This window comes from Elephantulus edwardii, unplaced genomic scaffold (assembly GCF_000299155.1).
Source record: "Elephantulus edwardii isolate Elephantulus edwardi_28Jun2011 unplaced genomic scaffold, EleEdw1.0 scaffold00168, whole genome shotgun sequence".
NCBI lineage: Eukaryota > Metazoa > Chordata > Mammalia > Macroscelidea > Macroscelididae > Elephantulus > Elephantulus edwardii.
The window spans coordinates 5,430,594-5,449,930 of NW_006399918.1; the positions used below are offsets into that span (position 1 = coordinate 5,430,594).

A 19,337-nucleotide genomic window follows, 5' to 3' on the forward strand; every position below is an offset into this window, starting at 1 on the left:
GCATCAGAAACCTTCGATTTCATATTTTGAATTATGATTTCTTGTTTTCCCAGTGCCTCTAATGCCTCATTTGTTTTCTCTGCATTGTTTTGGACTGTTTTTTTTTTAAGTTCCTCCTGATTTTTGACTGTAGTGTCCTGTAATTCTTCAAGTTTGTTTTTGATCCATTGAAAACATTCTTTTTTCTAAATTCTGCATTAGAAAGTTCCATCAAACTTTCTGGCTTCATGAAATCCATTGCTACTGTGTCATAAGTCATCATTCTTGACTCGGCAGCCAGGGAACTAAAAATCAGAATTTCATTTCCCTTCCCCACCTCAAATTGTGCAGCAAAAAATGGGGAGGCTATCTGAAAAATCATGAAGGAAACTCCATGGAAAAAGACTAACCTGGCAACTCTTTTATCCAAGTGGAGTGCTAAAGGAAGCATCTCTTTTGCACAGATGAGGTACAGCCCTAAATATTCTCTCAAGCCATTTTCTATATTCCATTAAGAATAGCCTTATGTAATACCCATAAACCCTTAACATGCTTAAATGCTTAACTGAAGTGTGTCTGGTAAACCTAGGTGTCTACTTTCAATCCTTTTAAAATGACCATTAAACTCCTTCTAAAGTGTTTATATATTCATGAAAGGCATGATAAACAGAAGACTAAAAAATGAAGAGATTATATGAGGATCTAAAGCTACTCACTGTACAAAGTAGAACTGCATTTTCTGCAGGATTGTATGACATATTGAACACTGGAAACTTGGAACCACTAGAGACAGAGAAAAAGAAGAAAATCAGAAAGAAGCATAAGGAACAAAAGGAAGAACATCTACTGATCCTATACCTCCTACTTACCCAATCTTTAGTCACAAATCTATCACTTTTATAATCAGGACTATATAAATACTATATATAAATTTATATGCTTTATTCCTTTAGGTTGAGACTTCTATATCTCAGCTTTGTCTAAACAGTAATTTAAACCTTGTTACAATGCAAAGTATTATACAAAAGGTAAAGTTTGGATTCACAATAGAGAAGCAGGTCAGTTCTGCTTGGTCTCAAATTCCTACACATAACTGCCGTAGACACCTACTATGGATTGATACATGTCCCTCTAAAATATGGGCTATAAATCCTAAGTTCTGGTTATGATCTCATTTGGAAATGCGAACAGGACAGGATTAGTGTATCAAGTATTTAGAGTTAATATTCTTTGAGATATAAAAGAGATTAAATAAGAAAGGAGAGCAGAAATGAGGGAAGAGTGGTGCCATGCTACATGAAGACTGCCGGCAGCAAAAGCTCAGAAAAGACAAGATCGCCTAACTAAATTTCTAGTTGTTAAAGCCATGTACTTGTGGTATTTCTGTTATGGCAAAACTTAGATTAACTAAGACAACACTATGGAGCAGCATGATGTGATATGTCTCTGACTGGCTGCTTCTCGGAGTGCTTACATAAACCACTTTTTTTTTAAATTGTAGTGATGCTCAAGAGTAGATTATCAAACCTTCATGCCAAAGTTTGCCACCATGAATGTTTTAGCACACTGATGCAGCTGGCTTTGCAAGAGGCAAGTTCCTTTTGCCAGGCATCCCAGAGGTTATCACATCTTTAGAGTTAAGAGTTCCCAGAGACACACATTCTAGTTTAGAAAACTATGTATTTTGTTGGAAAGCAAAAGATGAGTTACAGAAAAGCAGTGTCAAATAAAAACAAAGCCCTGTGACCGTTAGGCTACTCTGTACCACAAAGCATTCCCTGGTTTGCAAGAGTATGGGAGACTATGACAATAGTAAGATTTCCTCTCCACAGGGTCACTAGCTTTCTCAGCTGAGGAATTTTCAGTCTATTCATGCCACTTACTTGCCCACCATGCTCTTAAGGTTTAAACTGAGCAGCTTTATCTGAGGATCCCATTCATGACAAATTAGATCCAAACTGTTTAAAGAATAGGTACCATTTGTGTGTATTGTGTCAGGTTGATAGGTTTGAAAAGAAGTAAATCAGATTTACCTCCTTAACTGCATAACAGCTACATCTTTGGAGCTATTGAAATCCAACTGTCGTAAGAATCGGTCTTTGACATAATGCAGCATGTTACCATGAACAGCATAGGCTGGCCGTTCCCTTTCCAGTTTAAACACAATCATGCCACCATCATGTCCTAGGGCAGAGTAGGGAGAGAGAAAAAAAATTATATGTAGGCAGGGCAGAAACTAGAAATAGAAAATATGTTGTTCTTGTTATGTGCCGTCAAGTCGCTTGTGACTCATAGCGCCCCTATGTACAACAGCCCTAAACTCTGCTCTGTCCTGTGGCAATCGCACTATCTCTGACACTCCATCCTGATAATCCCAGTCACTGAATCAATCCAACTCATAGAGGGCCTTCCCCTCCTGCACTGTCCCTCCACCCTACTAAGCATGATGTGCTTCTCCAAGGACTGGTCTCTCCTTACAACATGTCCTTAGTATGTTAGACGGAGCCTCAGAATCCTTGCCTCCAAGGAGCCACCCGGTTTAACCTTTTCCAGGATGAATCTGTTTGTTTTCCTAGCAGTCCATGGTACCCTCAATATTCTTCTCCAGCACCACAGCTCAAAGGCATCAATTCTCCTTCTGTCCTCCTTGGTCACTGTCCAACTCTCTGATGCATAACAAGTGATTGCAAAGACCATGGCCTGTATCAGACGCACCTTAGTCTCCAGAGAGACACCATTGCTCTTCAGTACTTTGGAGAGGTCCCTAACAGCAGACTTTTGCATGGCAATATGCCTTTTAATTTCCTGGCTATTGGTGCCAAAACTGTTCACTGTGGAGCCAAGAAAACTAAAGCTGTGAACAATTTCAATCTCTTCACCATCCATCCTGATGCTGCCAATTGGCCCAGTGGTGAGAATCTTTGTCTTTTTGACATTGAGCCTCAATCCATATTGTAGGCTAGTCCTTGACCCTCTGCAGCAAATGTTTCAGGTTCTCCTCAGTTTCAGCAAGCAGGGTTGTGTTATCTGCATAATGCAGATTGTTCAGGTTTGTTTAAAACCAAGTTAAGACACCTGAAAGCATTCCTCATGTGCCATTGTTAGTCAAATTCTTAGCATCTAATCAAAAGAATCACTGGCAATCATTTCCTAATACTGCATCACAATGGCACAGTTAAAACGTCCCTCTTCTGTGTCCCCCTAACTCTAAACCTTATCAAACTTTAAATGGCTCAAGACTACCATCCTCACTATACCATAAGTCTCCTGAAGAAAAATTATAATCCTTTGCAACCTACTCACAGACTCCAACATGTAATAATGAGCACACAAAGAAAGTTGCTGAATAAATGGATATTACGTTTAAAAGTATTTTTGAGTGTTAAAGTATCATCCATCTTCCGAGAAACTTTCCATCTTAACCCTCGATATAAGCCAAATGATATCACTGACCCCTGTTCAAAACATTTCAATGCTTTTCTAGGATCCAAACCATGGCCTACAACGCAATGCTCAGTCTAGCCTATGACGTAATCCCTTACCTACTATGCTCCATCTGGCCTCTTTAACATTCCTTAAACATACTCAGCACCATCAAGGCTTTGTATTTACTACTCCCACTGACTCATTCTCCTTCCCTTTTCTCACACAAAATAGCACCTTCTACATTTGTTCACTCGTCTCTAGACCCCTTACTGACACTTAATTTTTATTTGTTATCATATATCATTTGATATATATATTATCTTAGTATCTCCTTCTACTAGTGATAAACTTGCATAAAAACAGGGATGTTGCTTAATACACTGCTGCAACACCACCAGCACCCAAAATAGGATCTGGCATTCAATATGTAGTCGCTAAAGGAATAGATAATTCTGAGTTTTTAGTTCTCTAAATGTATAACATTAGATTCACACATCTAGAAACTAATCAACAAAAATAAGACTATTGCTAATTGAATCTTTTGTGTGTGTGTGTACGCTTTATGCTAAGTGAATCTTGATGCAGAAGGGGGCACTAATAGAACACTATTCTAAGAAGGTAAAGGAGCAAAAAAAGGAGAAATGCTCCAACTAATTGGCTCTGAGAATTACCTGTCATCCTACTACACATTTACTAGAGTCAAAGATGATGGAGAATCATTCTCAAGTCTTGTAAATTTTGAACAAAAGCAATAAAAAAAGAGAACTAGCACTACCTGCAGCAAACAGGTTGAGATTGGGATGAGCAGCCAGCACCCAGAATCGATCATGGTCTCTGCGGAAGGTCTGGACTCCAGTCCTGGAAAAGAAAAGGTACATAAAGGAAAGGATTAATTTCTCAGGAATCTTCAGCTTGTCATAAACAATATTTCATGCTAAGATAGCAAGATGATGAAATCAAACCATGGACAGCAAATTTCACATCCTTAACAAATGTTAAGTTAGCCACCATCAAGTCAATTAAATTTTACCAAAAAAAAAAGAGAGAGAGATTGAAACTAAATCTACTCTTTTAATATTTTAATTTCCCCCATTCATCATGACTTCTATGTACAGGTGCCACTTTTTTGTTGTTGTTTAAACAGCTTTTACTTTTTTTAAAAAAAAAAACTTTTCTAGCTTCAGAGCTAGAGAGAAGGAGAATAATATGCTTGGATTTAGAAAGTTGAAAAGATCTGGAGATCAGTCAACTTGACTGAAAATTTATAAATGATTGCTGATTTCCAGGTCTCTGACTTTCCAAAAAAATTTTTTTTCTGCATATTGAAGGAAGTATTTCTTGAATGCAAATAGATAAACAGAATTGCAATGACCTCATCTAAAAAAAGAGTGTGAGAAATAAAAAAGTGTTTTGGTCACAAAATATCTTAAGACTTACCGCTTAGACATATCCCAAACTCGGATACTCTTGTCCTCAGAATTACTGAGGATCAACTCTTGTCGTGGGTGGAAGACAGCACAAGATACATTGTTATAATGACCTCTGCAAGTATCAACTTCCCATGCCTTTGATTCTGAAAAACAAGATAATGAGGTCATCATAAATCCCTATGTGCTGTAAATTTGGGATATGCAGCTAAAGGCATTCTCTTAGCCAACTGTAGGTATGACTACAAAACGCTAAATTGGTAACTTCTTTCTAATAGGGCAATTTCTTCATTTATTAATCTTTACACAGCTCCTTGTTCTTTTATTCTGACCCTCTACTGTCTGTCATTCTTTAACTCCTTACAATGCTTTATTTGTCCTGATAGCGCTGGTCCCTAGCTGCCATTTCAGAATAACCTCAAGCTCTCCAAGGCAGCTTTATCCACGTTAGGCATCACTGTACTGCCAGTCTTAAACAATGCCTATTATAAAGCAGGTAGTCAATAAAAACTTGTTGCATGAGCAAATACACTACTACCCTGAACTCGATTCTTATATCTTAAAGTCAAGATGTCATCAAAGGAAAAGAGCAAAGATTAGGATCTGATTTAGGATTTTATTTATTTATTTTCCTAAGGCAGGAAAATAGATCACCAAGTCCAAAAGACTAGACGACTACATCATGCTGGCCACAAGTCAATCTTTTAAGACGTGGTAATACTGTTACTGATTCACTCACCATTCATGCGCCAGATCTTGACTTGACGGTCATCTGCACCTGATACAATAAGGGGCATAGTGGGGTGGAAAGCAGCCCAGTTTACTCCACGATCATGACCCTACAGAAGAACATGTTTTCTTTTAAAAGGGCTTTACAAGTTTCTAAATTTCTTTTTTTCAAACTCAAAAAATGGAGCAAATCATATCTACTACAATGGGCAGCTGTTCATGATTAACTTAGGGAATATAAAACCTAGTTTTTTGTCTTTATGCTTTTCTTTTTCCACCATGCCAAGTTACCTATACATGGTTGGTTTTCAATAACTTTGATTCCTTTTTCCTCATATGAGAGACTTGGAAATGGGCTCAGCTTTCAGATGGTGATGGAACCTATGCCCAGCTTTCTCATCTTCCTTTCCCTATTAGTTTATAAAGTAATACAACCCTCCTTCAGGTTGAATAGAAGCTCATTTCTCTGCTGGCCCCACTCATTACTCTATCTTTAGTGCTTACAATAGTGCCTGAACCTTAACTATATATAGAAGGAATGCATAAATGAACAGCATGCTGCTACTCTTTCCCTAAAGGGGGGACCACAGCCAACACCGGCAAGAGAACAGTACCTCCAGCACATGCTTCACCACTGCATCTGTAGTTCCAAACAGATCAACCCCAGTAATTCCTCTCACATCTGACTCCACCGCACCAGGTGACAAATTTTTTTTCCTTAGACCTTTGAAGGGGTAAGGATTGGAATGAAAAATGCAAACAAAATGTTATAAAAAAAGGACAGTATCAAAAGCACAAAAAGACTCAGTGACAGACTAACATGACAGAAAAAGAGGAAGAAATTTAGAGAGACTGAAAAAGGGGTTTGGGAGAAAGCACAGCATCTATCTATCTGTTCAAAAATGTTAAAAGTAAACTTATGATTTTCTCTCTTGCTCGTCAAACATTAACTTAATAGACAATTTCACAAGTTCTAGAAAAGGCCATGATAAATTTGTAAATCAGTGAACCTCCACTAGAACAAATCTCAAAAAGCTATCTATACTTCAGGTAATGCTGATTTTCCACTCTTAAATTTTCTTGAAATGTGGCCTCAAATAATAACATGCAAAATCTACTTTCAACTTTATGAAACCTGAAAACTTTTCTTCTACTTTTCAAAAAAAGTTTTTACAACCCTGCAAGGAAGCACTACAGCCTTTTGTCCCCCAAACTGAAAGTCTCATAGGGAACTCATGGGGAAGTTTCAGATGGGCTACACAAAATCAATCTATGAAGTAGAGTTATTTGGTAGAAGATATACAACTATGAACTATACGAAGAGTGTAATCATAATCTCTATTTGACCTCTACGCTTCTTGTAAGTCTGTATCTTCCCATTAAAACTTTTAGAGGTTATTCCTAGTTCTAGGAAATTATGCAACAATTTTAAACATAATGGGGGGGAAAGGGAGCTCTGGTGCCTTAGTGCTAAGGAGCTTTGCTGCCAATCCAACGGTAGGTGGCTTAAATCCATCAGCTATTCTGTGGGAGAAAGATGAGTAATCTCCCCCTAGCCATCAGTGCATTGTACAGCCTTGGAAAACCCAAGAAAGGATCAGATGGTTCCAACTGCACGAGTTCAAGTTTAAAGCTGTTTGTGCTCAGTCAGAATGAAAATTATGAAATTAAGACTACTAACTTTACAACTGGGAAAGTACTTTGGATTTTCCAAGCACTCTTTTATCTGTTAGGTGATTCAACCTTAAAACCTTTGTAGGTAGGCAAGTCAGGTATAAGTATACCAGTTTATAGATAAGAAAATGAAAGAACTGAAATTGAAATTCTGTTTTGAAGCATTTTGTGGGACAAGGAGAGATAAACGACTAGTACAAACAATTATCTATAATAGGGAGAAAATAAAACCCAACTACTTTCAAACCTAAAATTTGTCATCTGTTAAAAAAATAAGAAACTTCAATGGCTGTATTATATAATCATCGTTGTAAAATTATACTATACTTCTACACTATACTATATAGTGTTGTAGCATTATATGAAGTATCATCTAGTGTTTTACTGACATTAAACATTAGCAACAGAGAAGCAGCGATATGCAAGTTTTCATTATCTTGTCACCAGTCCAAAATGAACACCTAAGTAGGAAAAATAATAAAAGCTGAGGTAAAAAAAAATTACTTTTTTTTTTGCACTCTTTCAAGATTTCATACAGACATAATCACAGAGATGCCTCCTTTCACTTATTTCACTTGTCCCTTTAATAGGATCTGTCAACTTTTTTTAATAAGTCTGGTTTATGAAACAGATTCAAAGGAAGACACAAAGATAGACAGCTGTGAAGAATTTCACCTCTAATAAACGTCAATAAACGCATTAAGAGAGAAAGTTATATGACAGAGTGAAAGCCTCTGTTGCATTTGCGTGTAATGATCCAGGAAAAGAAGGGCAAAAACAAACTGATGAATAATGACAGGCAGTGAAAATATACTTAGGGAAGAAATAGTTGAGTTTTCGACAAACCACTCACTAGGACTGAACGACAGATGGAAAATCTCTACAGCAGCTACCCAAATCCAGAGGGACTAGGGGACACTCTCAGAATGGACCAGTTTGATGCACACCTCCCAACGGAGACCAGCAGAAGAAGTAAACAGAGAGGGATGAAGACAGAAGCTGGCAGTAAATTAATAGGTTTTTAGTAGCCATTTCAAAGATTGAGCCCAAATTACATGGGCTTAGCATGCAAAGAAGTAAATACATAAAAATAATTGCCAGTTACTTGGAAACTCAAATTAAAGAAATAATCTATTTTCTAGGTCTAGGTTGTAAATATATTCCTCTTTTCCAGGCTAACATAAAAGATTAAGGTAAACCTGAGTGCTATGGGCATAATTCTCATAAGAGAAGTATTATGGGACAGGTTTACCTTTAAAGATATCTGTATCTCTTATTGTTTCGCTAGCTTTGCGAGTATATCCTTTCTAAGAGAGATGCACAGAAAAATTAGACATTTTACCAGTCCTCTAAATTTGGGAGTATTTATTCTTTTATTCAGAACCAACTTTCCCCCTCTTAGAAATATTATCTCTGATCTCTAATAGGCCTGAAAACAAATTCCTCTTTCCAAGCAAAAACAATCCTGTTAAAAAAAAAAAAAGAGTATGCTGGCTTCATGAAAAAGGAAAGATTATGTGCAAAAGCTGGACCCAAAAATTCCTTCCGCTCTGGGTAAGGGGTTACTGGAAGTCAACAGAATTAAGATTAGGAAAAAAACACTTAGAAACAATATGAAAGAACATTAATATTAGTGCAAGTTAGCATGAAATTATTATCACCACATATACTAAGCACAGCAATTAATGTTGTTATATAGTAAAATCCATGCACTTCACACATTCAAGAACAAGTATAAACTCCCTCAGGGTCATACTCTTTCCTACTCTCCTCTGATGTAGGGCATTTAATTATGATGCCAAAATGGTCTCTCCACACAAAAGGTGAAGAAGTTTCTTGTCTTGCCATTTCATGGCTTCAGACAAGAAACCTTCTGTCTGACTGTCCCATCTTGCTTTAGTCATACCACAGAGAACACAGTACAGTGGCACAAACAGCACTTTTAGAGGGAAACAGTACAGACTTTTTTTCAACCTAGTGTTCTGGAATAGAATTACGTCCTAATTAATGCCCAAAACCTTCAGTTTAGATTTGTAATATATTAGCTTCTCTCCTACGATCTAGAATGGCATTATCTGTATATCACTCCTGAAAGAATTGAAAAGTCACCTAAAATATTTCTTTAGGACTTAATTCTCTCACAGAACCTTAGCTGAGAAAGGTGATTTTAAAACTGTCCCAGATCAGCTGTAATAGCTTGAGGCAGGATCCAACTCCAGCAGGTTCCTATACTGAGATGGAGAGGGTGCTCTGAATGTGTGCAGAAAAAAACAGTGAGCCATAACCAGATTACTGAGAGAGTGGAAGCGAAGGCCCCTGGGACTGGCAGTGGGGTGACGGCACAGACTGAGTGCCTGTGCCTAACTCCTCCTGCAGGCATGACTGGTCACATCTGGGTGTACTTCAAAACGCCTAGTTAATCTGACGAAAAACTGCAATGACAAAAGCCCTAGAAGAAAGTCTAATTCCTCTAAGTCTGATGCAATCTTTACACAAAACCAATACCAAATCCACTGCCAATATATCAATTCCAACTCTTAATAACCATACAAGACATCTTTAATAAAAGAATACTGCTACATTTTCCTCCTGTGGAACAGCTAGTGGGTTTGCACCATCAACCTTTATGTTAGTAACTGAACCCTTAACCACTACACCACCAGAGCTACTTCTTATTTACACTAAAGCCCACCACTACCGAGTTGATACTGACTCATAATAACCCTGCAAGTTTCCAAGGCTGTAAATTCTTATGAGATGACCATCCTTGTTCTGTGGAGCAACTGGTGAATTAGAGCCACTGACCTTTCAAGGAACAGCCCATCATATAACACACTATGCCACCAGTGCTTCTACCTCCTTCTAATTCTGAGCTTGCACAAATGGCAAACGACAGCATGATCTATAGGATCTATTTTCCAGTTGTTCCCATCTCCCTGTGGCTTATTTCTATGCGACATCAACCACAAACAACAACTGCTACTATAACATTTTCAATTCTGCATCTGGTAATCCAATTTTTCTAATTGCTGTTGATTAAGGATTTATAAAAGCAGTCAACATCACATTGCTCAGTCTACCATGACACAAATCAGGTGGGAAAAGTGATCATTTCAGCTATACAATGCAGAAAAGATTGCTACTTTATTACCCCAAGAAATCAGGGAGGGCCTAGAAAGGGGTCTTCTTTTTATGGGATGAAAAATTTTGTATTCTAGCCACTAACCTTTCAAAGAACCTACTCTTCAAATAACAAAGTGGCAAGTAAATGTTACAAATTCTCACTTTCCTATTCCAATACTCTGCAAAACACTTAAGGGATCACATATATAAATACATTTTCTCTACATTTGAATTGATGAGCAGATCTTTTTAGGTCTTCTCTATACAGCTTTAACCTTTAAGTCATTATCTCAAAATCAAAAGATAAAACACTATAAAAGCAGAAACAACCCCAGCTGTACAAAATCTATTAACGCAAAAACCAAACTCACATCTACTGAATTGATTCTAACTCACAGGCATCTTCTGGCTGTAAATATTTATGGGTGGAAACTACCCATCTTTCTCCTACATGGCTGGTACATTTGAATCACTGATCTTTCAGTTAGAAGTCCAACATATAATATCAATAGGGCTCATGACAAAAAAAAATATCTCTGATGGCTTAGTGGTAAGGAATTGCACTGGCAATCCAAAGTTGGCATGCAGTTCAAACCCACCAGCTGCTTTGTGCAAGAAAGCTGGGCAATCTCTCCTCCTGTGCAACTTATAGCCCCTGAAAACCTTCTAAAGAGTCAGCCAAGAGTCAGTTCCAATTCAATGGTACACACATAGGCTATTCAATTTCTAGCCCTAAAAATCTGCCATTAAAATATATTCTGGACATAAAAACAACCAAATACATACCTCACTATGCTATTTCATTAAGGCAACAGGATCAAAGAATCCTGTTTTCATGCACTAATTTATTTTTAAAATTCATTTTGGTTAAATATGTATTTTTTCATTTTAGAAGAAAGCTTGATTCTTCATCATAACCATCACTAGTATACATATTTTAACTAAAAACTGCTAATTTTTTTCAATTCAAATAATGAATTTTTCTGAGCAACCACTTATCTTAGTGAATACCTCTCAGATAAAGCACCACATGGTCTAAGATAAAGAAAACCACATTCAATACAGAGATGCTATCATATGGGAACAGGATATTCTAAATATTCCTGTTCTAAGTTAACAATTCTATTTTAAGCAATTGCAGTTTTTCGTCAGACATGACTAGGCTGCCCCTGAACTTGGGTAGCTCACCAGAAATATCCCAAACGCGTACAGTCTGGTCCAAGCTAGCCGATACAACCAGGTCTTCAGAAGGGTGGAACTGAGCACACATTACATAATGGTTATGCCCTGTTAACACACTGTAAGAAAAGAAAAAGACAATTCCAAATTAGAGACAGCAATCAATGACTCATGTTAAATATCACTCTTCATATCCAACAGATGCTTATCCAATTTTGAACTTTCATAAAAGTCAAGGCAGGCCATCCTAATTATTCTGAATAATAATTAAGGTCCGTTTTTTTGTTGGTTTCTATTTTTTAGGTCAAATGTTTTAATAATAACTCTTCTTGGCTCCAATGCTTCAGTGTTTATTACTAATTTCAGGAAGTAGTCCCTGGGATGCACAAATAGTTAAACACTCAACTATGAACCAAAGGTTGGTGTTAAGAGTCATTCAAAGTTACACAGGAAGTAAAGCTATGATCTTTGAGATTTTCTTCCCAAGAGTAAGAGCTTTAAAACCCCTATGGAGCAGTTCTACTCTGCACACATGGGGTCCCCAAGAATCAGAACTAACTTAGCTGCAAGTAACAACAATTCCAGGAGAACTGAAGATTGTACAGCTCTCCTCTTAAAGGCACATAAAAATAAATGGAATTTTGGGAATTTATACAGGAAATTATTTTAGCGAGTTACCCCTTTTAAGGGACATCACTTTGAATAGTCCTTATCATACTGTGAAAAACGTGAGAGGGTTAGACTTTGTTCAGAATTTATGGGAATTACACTGAAAAGCAACTAAAAATTATTATTCTAAAAGCCTACCTATGATCTCCTTTTCCTTGTAAGAAATTATTACAAAACATCTAGATTGATAATTATTAATGAAATGTCCTCTATAGTTACTGCTTTGTATTTAAGATGGATAGTTTCCTCCCACAATCTTATAATCAGCAGATACAGTAGGCCTTTGGGACAAGAGATGACTGGTCTAAAGAAAAAGTGATCATGAAAAAACTTCCCAGGAAGAACTAAGACTGTTTTCTAGCCCTCTGACTCCTCTTTACCAGACACAGGTCCTAGACTGCCAGTTCCACACTCGGATGGTCTGATCATCTGAGGCACTTAAAATCCAAGGATACTCCTGAAAGATATTCGAGACAAATAATTTTAACATTAAACAAATTTATTCTGACAGGCACCTATAACTATTTCTCTCTTTTGGACAATCATTCCATTGCCTAATGTCTCAACTATCTTCATAAGGAGGCTGTGGTTTCTGGTAACAGGCTAGTTGTCTTCTTGCCACTATTTTACCTGTTTTGGCATTCTGACCTACAGATTTAGTAATGGAAGCCAGACAAAGGCATAATAAATTCTCAGAATCAACAGACAACACAATATATTTTTACATTAACTTTTATATATAGGTACGTTTTGTATGTGTATTTGTACATAATACTATAAACTATATTTCATGTACTTGACAGCACTTAACAACAACAATATAATTCATGTGTATAAATTACATATAAATAATTCATAGCCCCTAATTATAAATTAGAAACCCATGGAAGAATTTTCTCTCTTTAATTCTAGGATGGAAATAATATTTTATAGTCTGACTTCTATTAAACCATCCAATTTCCAAAAACTTCCCAAGACTCAATAAGCAAAGCAGAAAGTAGCATAAAAAGACAATTTAACCTTTCTGAAATCTTTAAGATGGTTGAGAAAATAAAATATATTTTTATACTGTTGTATTCTCAGTATATAACACAGAGTATCCTGAGTGGCTAATATTTCAAATTGTAACAACTGTAAGACGGATTGATTCGGTGACTGGGGTAATCGGGATGGGTGTGTCAGAGGCGGTGTGGTTGGCGCAGGATAGAGCAGGGTTTAGGGCTGTTGTGCATAGGGTCGCTATGAGTCAGAAACGACTCGACGGCACATAACAACAACAACTGTAATATTTCTCTATCATTCCATCTTAATCTTTCAGTATATTTTATTTTCCAAATAGATAAATTATTGCAGAAAAACATGTTTCTCTTATATTTCAGAAAAGAAAAAATATACTCATCTAGAAAATTATTATTATATTCTTCCTTATCTAATTCAGAAAACTTCACTTATAGTACAGAAACAATACATTTAATTATAAAGAGCTCTAGTAAGGTAGAGATTGAATTAAGTTACAAATCTCTAGTCTGTAACTCAGTACCTTAGCCTAATATGGTACTTGACAAATCAAAGAAGGTAGTAAGTCTGGCTAAGGAAATAGGTTTCCACAGACTTTCAAATCATATGACAGAATAGGATTGTTAATACTTAAAAAAAATTTCATTAGCTCCTCAAAATGACAACACAGGTTGACTTTCCTCTAGACCTATCTATTACTAATAATATTCCGCATGGCATCAGCTTATAAACATTTGTGTTAGCTTTGCAAACTTAACATTAAATCTTCAGTATTCACTATAGAAAAACAACAGCATTTTCACAGAACTCTTTGAATTGAGTTAAATTCTATAAAACCCAGTTCTTCCTTTGGAAGAAAGAATCAAAACAAAAAGTGATTACTACACAACTTCTAAAAGTACTACTACTCTAACACAATTTTGTTAACAGAATAGCTTCTTGAGGACCAAAGAGAGGCTCCTATGGGGTTATCACGGCTACTCACATGATGAAAAAAAGTGGTGCGGATGTAATCTAAGTGCCCAAGCAAGGTGAAGAGACAGCGTCGAAGTTTATAATTCCAAACCTGCAAAGAGAGAAATTCAACTGAAGAAAAAGACATGAGGGTCATGGGTTTCTCAATAAACAAGTATGAAGTGTATTTTAGCTTTTCTAAACCAGTCCAGAAACAATAACAGGAAGTCTTGGTTAAGACTGGAGGCAAGGGAACCAAGGAAGAAAATATCAATCAGCCAGACAACATAAAGGGAATTCTGGTGGCCAAGCATTAAGCAGTTCAGCTCCAATGCCAAAAGCACGTCATTCAAGTCCACCAGCTGCTCCATAGGTAAGGACAGATAATCTCCTCCTGTGCAATTAACTGCCTTCACAAACCTGCTGGAAGGTTGACTATGAGACAGTTCTGCCTCGATGGCACACAGCAACAAAAACAAACAACATAAGTGAGGTCTGGTAGGAGTTAGGCTGCCAACTCAAAGGCTTAAAGATTTTAATCCATCAGTTGCTCCACACGAGAAAGACAAGCATCTGATCCTGTGCATGCCTCAGAAAACTCACTGGAGGTCTGAATCATAACAACAACAGCATATATGGACAATAACAACCAACATGAGGGGGTGGAGTTTATGAGGTAGAAATGGAAAGACTAGAGGAAAACTAAAGACAAAACTATGGAAAGGACTTTCCCTTCTTTAGTTAATAGCATAGGGCAAAATGCTTATGCAGGACTTAACTAGAAACTCTTCTTTCTATCACATAATTGTATCCTACAGTTTGAATACACACCCCTTGGTACTTTACCTATGACCTTATTTTAGTGCAAAAATAAAAATCAGAGTGCTGAAAAGTTACTCTACCTGTAAGGGAAGCCATAACATAACATATGATATCATTTTAAGAATCCTAATGACACAGCAAAATGATGCTTATTGTGTGGTGGATTCTACCATGCAAATAAACTTAATTTATTACTATGAAAAAATATACTGTTCAGACTAAGATAGCTGAGGGTGAAAAATACCATATTCAGACAGAGACTAAGTAATTTACCAAAGTATTAGCCATCAGCAGATACAGTTTAAGAAAGCACTAAAATCAGGACTGTGAATGTAGAATATCAATCCTATTTATCCAGAAAATTTAAAAAAAAAAAAGTACAATAAAAGATATCATCTGCTTTCTTCCCCTTCTCTCCTGGGCTTTTAAATATTTTTATTTGTTTATGATCTATCTGGGACAATTAGCTACTCTTTATTTTTAAAACTTAAAAAAAATTTCAATTCTTTTGTAAAGTAGAAAATAAAAAGTAATGCCAGTTCTTGTAACAAAGTCAAATAACCCAAAAGTATGATTTTCCAAACAAAAAAGATAAATTGCTTAAAGACTGTGTCCTTCCTTATTCATTATGCTCTACATTTAGTATAGCCAGTATCTAGTATAGTGGCTGACAATAAAAATCCATTAAGTATGTGCCCCAAAGAGAAAAAGGAAACATAAAAAGTGAAAGTATTCCAATGCTCCCATCCCTACTTGTTTTTCATCAATATATACACACACGTACATTGTGAACATTCAAGAAAAAATATTAGATCACAAATGCTACTTTGCAACTGGCATTTATTTCCAACTGAACTGTGTCTTTGTTGTGCAGAATTTATGTTTCTTTTCCCCTTTCTAATGATTTTAATGATAAATTACAGAAAAATTGTATTTTCATTCATTTATTGTTACAGAATTTCCTCCCTCTCTACCCTCAGTCCCTCAATGTATCTCTTATTCTGGACTGCTAGCCTATAAATAATGCCTAATCATATATCCCTTTGAAACAGTTCTTTCCTTCATCTGTTCCAATGCAGTGTTCATTATCTACTCCTTCATTTCCTAGGTTCCCTCTCCCATCCCCCATGTCAGTCCTGTTTTCTAACAGTGGTGTTATGCAGTATTTGTCATTTTGTGATTGAGGTATTTCACTCAGCATAATGTCCTCCAGGGTCACTCATGTTATGTAATGTTTAACAGTTCTTGGTTTTTCAGTGCTGCACAGTATTAGTATTCCACTGTGTGCATATATCATAGTGTTTCTATCCATTCATTTGTTAATGGGCACTTGTGATGCTTCCATCTCTTTGCTATTGTGAATAACACAGCAATAAACATGTGTGTGCATATATCTCTTTGGGTGGCAGTTCTTGTTTTTTTAGGGTATATTCCTAGTAGTGGAAATACTGGGTCAAATGTTATTTCTTTTTCCAACCTTTTGAGAAAGTGTTATTATACTACCTTCCATAGTCGTTGTCCATTTTACACTCCCACCAGCAGTCAATTAGGGTTCTATTCTCTCCACAACCTCATCAGCATTTGTTGTTTGCTGTTCTGTTGAACTCCGTTATTGTTATTGGGGTGAAATGATATCTCATAGTTGTTTTTGGGAATTTATCTATTTCTAAGTTTCAAAATTACGCTTTAGACCTACGAATTCTGGAGAATCCACAGGGGTTTTAGATCAGTAATTTGGTCATCTGTTTTGCTCCTTATCTTATATGATAAATGAAGATTATTTTGGTGCTACATTTATCTGGATATCTCAAACAATATATGATAATATATGATCTCCATATTCCTCTATTAGTCATCAGAGCAATATAAACCAAAACCACAGCCTTTCACTACACTGTTACAGTTGGGTGCAGACTCAATCACTCTGGGAATTAAAAGATAATTCCTTTCTTTAAATATAAGTTTTATTGAAATATAATTCACATACCATACAATTCACCCATTTAAAATATTGAATTCAATGGTTTTTAGTTTCTTCACAGTTATACATCTATCACCATAGGGAGCTCTGGTGACTTAGTGATAAGGAGTTGCACTGTCAATCCAAAGACACACAGTTCGAATCTACCAACTACTCCATGGGAGAAAGATGGGCAAACTCTTACTATGCAATTTACTGCCTCTGAAAACCCACTACAGGGCCAGTGATGAGTTGGTTCTGACTTCATGGTACCCAACGACACATCTACCACCACAATCAATTTTAGACATTAGTAATCACTCCCTAATTTTCCCAAATTCTCTAGCCCTAAACAACTACTAATTCATTTTCTGCCTCAATAAAATTGTGTAGTCTATACATTTCATTTTGGAAGCAGGAGTGGTATCTACTTCTTAAACCACATGCCTCTGGGAACTCTGAACCTGGAGAAATGACGATAGTTATAGAAAGGCTTCAGGCCTTTTGTTAACAGGGTCACAATGAGTTGTGCTCAACTCAATGGCAATCAACAAAAACAACATACATTTTACAGGGAGCTCTGGTGGCCTAGTGCCAAGAAGCTGTGTTGAAATCCTAAAGGCACATAGTTCGAGTACACCAGCAGCTCTGCAGGAGAAGGATGGGCAATCTCCTCCCTCACGATGAAGTGCCTCTGGAAACCAGCTGCAGGGTCAGCAATGGGTTGGTTCTGAAGCAATGGTGTACAACAATAACATATATTTCACATAAATGGAAGATAACTCTTTATAAAAATATAATTTTGGGGAAAATCATATTCTTAAATGTTATTCAGTACTTTATTTTCTCAAATAGATATTAAGAAATCTAACCATTCTTGATAATCAATGATTATCACTACAAATAACATTTCACTAGAAATAGTGTTCTCCGACCAGCAGGAAAGTGCTAGGCAACAGAACTCAAGACTTTAAAGTAGTCAGGAGGTAAGGAGAGGAATTCATGGTTGAGTGTCCTCCTATCTGTACATCCTCATAGATTTTACTGAGAAGTTTCTCGTTACGTAAGTAAAAAAATACATCCACTGGGCTTCAAGATGTTTAAAGTTTCTTATTTGCCGATCTTCCCTGTTTCCATAACCACATTATTTATCAGATGGCAGCATAAGTGAGAGAATCAAGATTTTGCACACAACACTCATAAGACATAGTGGGGGTTTTTTGGTTTGTTTGTAATTTTCTTTGCTTCAGGCAGTGTTCTTCTGTACTGATTGCTGTTGTTATGTACCATCGAGTTGCTTGCAACTCACAGCAACCCTATGTACAAGAGCCCTAAACTCTGTTCCATCCTGTGCCAACCTCACCATCTCTGACACACTTACACCCTCCACCCCAATCACAGAATTGATCCATCTCATCGAGGGTCTTCCTCCCCTGCACCGTTCCTCCACTTTCCCAAACATGGTGTCCCTCTCCAAGGACCAGACCCTCCTTGCTACATGCCCAAAGTATGTCAGACGAAGTTTCAGAATCCTTGACTCCAAGGAGCAGCCCGGTTTCCCCCCTCCAGGACAAACCTGTTTGTTCTCCTAGCAGTCCACGGTATATTCAACACTCTTCTCCAGTACCACAGCTCAAAGGCATCAATTCTCTTTCTATCATCCCTAGTCACTGTCCAACTCCCTGATGCATAGCACGTAACTGTGAAGACTATAGCCTGGATCAGGCACCTTAGTCTCCAGCCTGACGTCGTTGCTCTTCAGTACTCTGAAGAGGTCCCTGTCGGCTAACTTTCCCAATGTAAGTCATCTCTCGATTTCCTGGCTACATTCCTGAAATCTAGGCAGCTTCTGCCTTGGTCAGCTTTACCCCTACAGTACAATGAAGTGATGGTATCTTTAGAGGTTCATCAGGTGGTTTGACCTTCCACTCATTGCTCCCAGCATGCAATACCTAAAAAAGTAGAAAAAGAACTGTCCTTTCTATAATTCTAAATGTCTGTGTTTTACAAGGGCAGCTCTCCTTTTTCATGCCTGTCATCCAAATTCTGCTTTGTCATCTATTTGCTAAGGTAGTACTTCAAAGAGATTTTACCTTTTTAGTGTAGCAAATTTCAATGGGTTAGTGGGGTACATATATTTAAACAAAAATAACTTGTAGCAGTAGACCAACTTTTACTATTTTTATAAGTTCTAGCCTCTAGTTGCTCTGCTAGTGTGGCCGGTAGGGAGCTGTGCCACTAACGCAAAGGTCATGCCTCTCCGGCAGTTTGAATCCACTAGTGGTGCTAAGGGCAAAAGATGAGTAATCACCTCCCGTGCGATTTACATCTTCAGAAAACCCAATAGAGGTCAGCTATGAGTCAGTTCTGACTTGACT

General features: G+C 37.1%; 1 protein-coding gene across 2 annotated transcripts in view; it reads right to left on the reverse strand.

Moving 5' to 3' along the window:
- The window catches only part of COPA (coatomer protein complex, subunit alpha), a 72,709-nt gene that overhangs the window by 43,001 nt on the left and 10,371 nt on the right, over positions 1-19,337 (reverse strand). For both annotated transcript variants that reach the window (XM_006895468.1, XM_006895467.1), the window contains exons 4-12: positions 14,209-14,289; positions 12,587-12,663; positions 11,547-11,656; positions 6,176-6,285; positions 5,572-5,671; positions 4,843-4,978; positions 4,181-4,263; positions 2,013-2,163; positions 696-762 (exon numbers count right to left, since the gene is read on the reverse strand). In XM_006895468.1, coding sequence (XP_006895530.1) covers positions 696-762; positions 2,013-2,163; positions 4,181-4,263; positions 4,843-4,978; positions 5,572-5,671; positions 6,176-6,285; positions 11,547-11,656; positions 12,587-12,663; positions 14,209-14,289 — 915 coding nt within the window. The remainder of the gene's footprint in view (positions 1-695; positions 763-2,012; positions 2,164-4,180; positions 4,264-4,842; positions 4,979-5,571; positions 5,672-6,175; positions 6,286-11,546; positions 11,657-12,586; positions 12,664-14,208; positions 14,290-19,337) is intronic.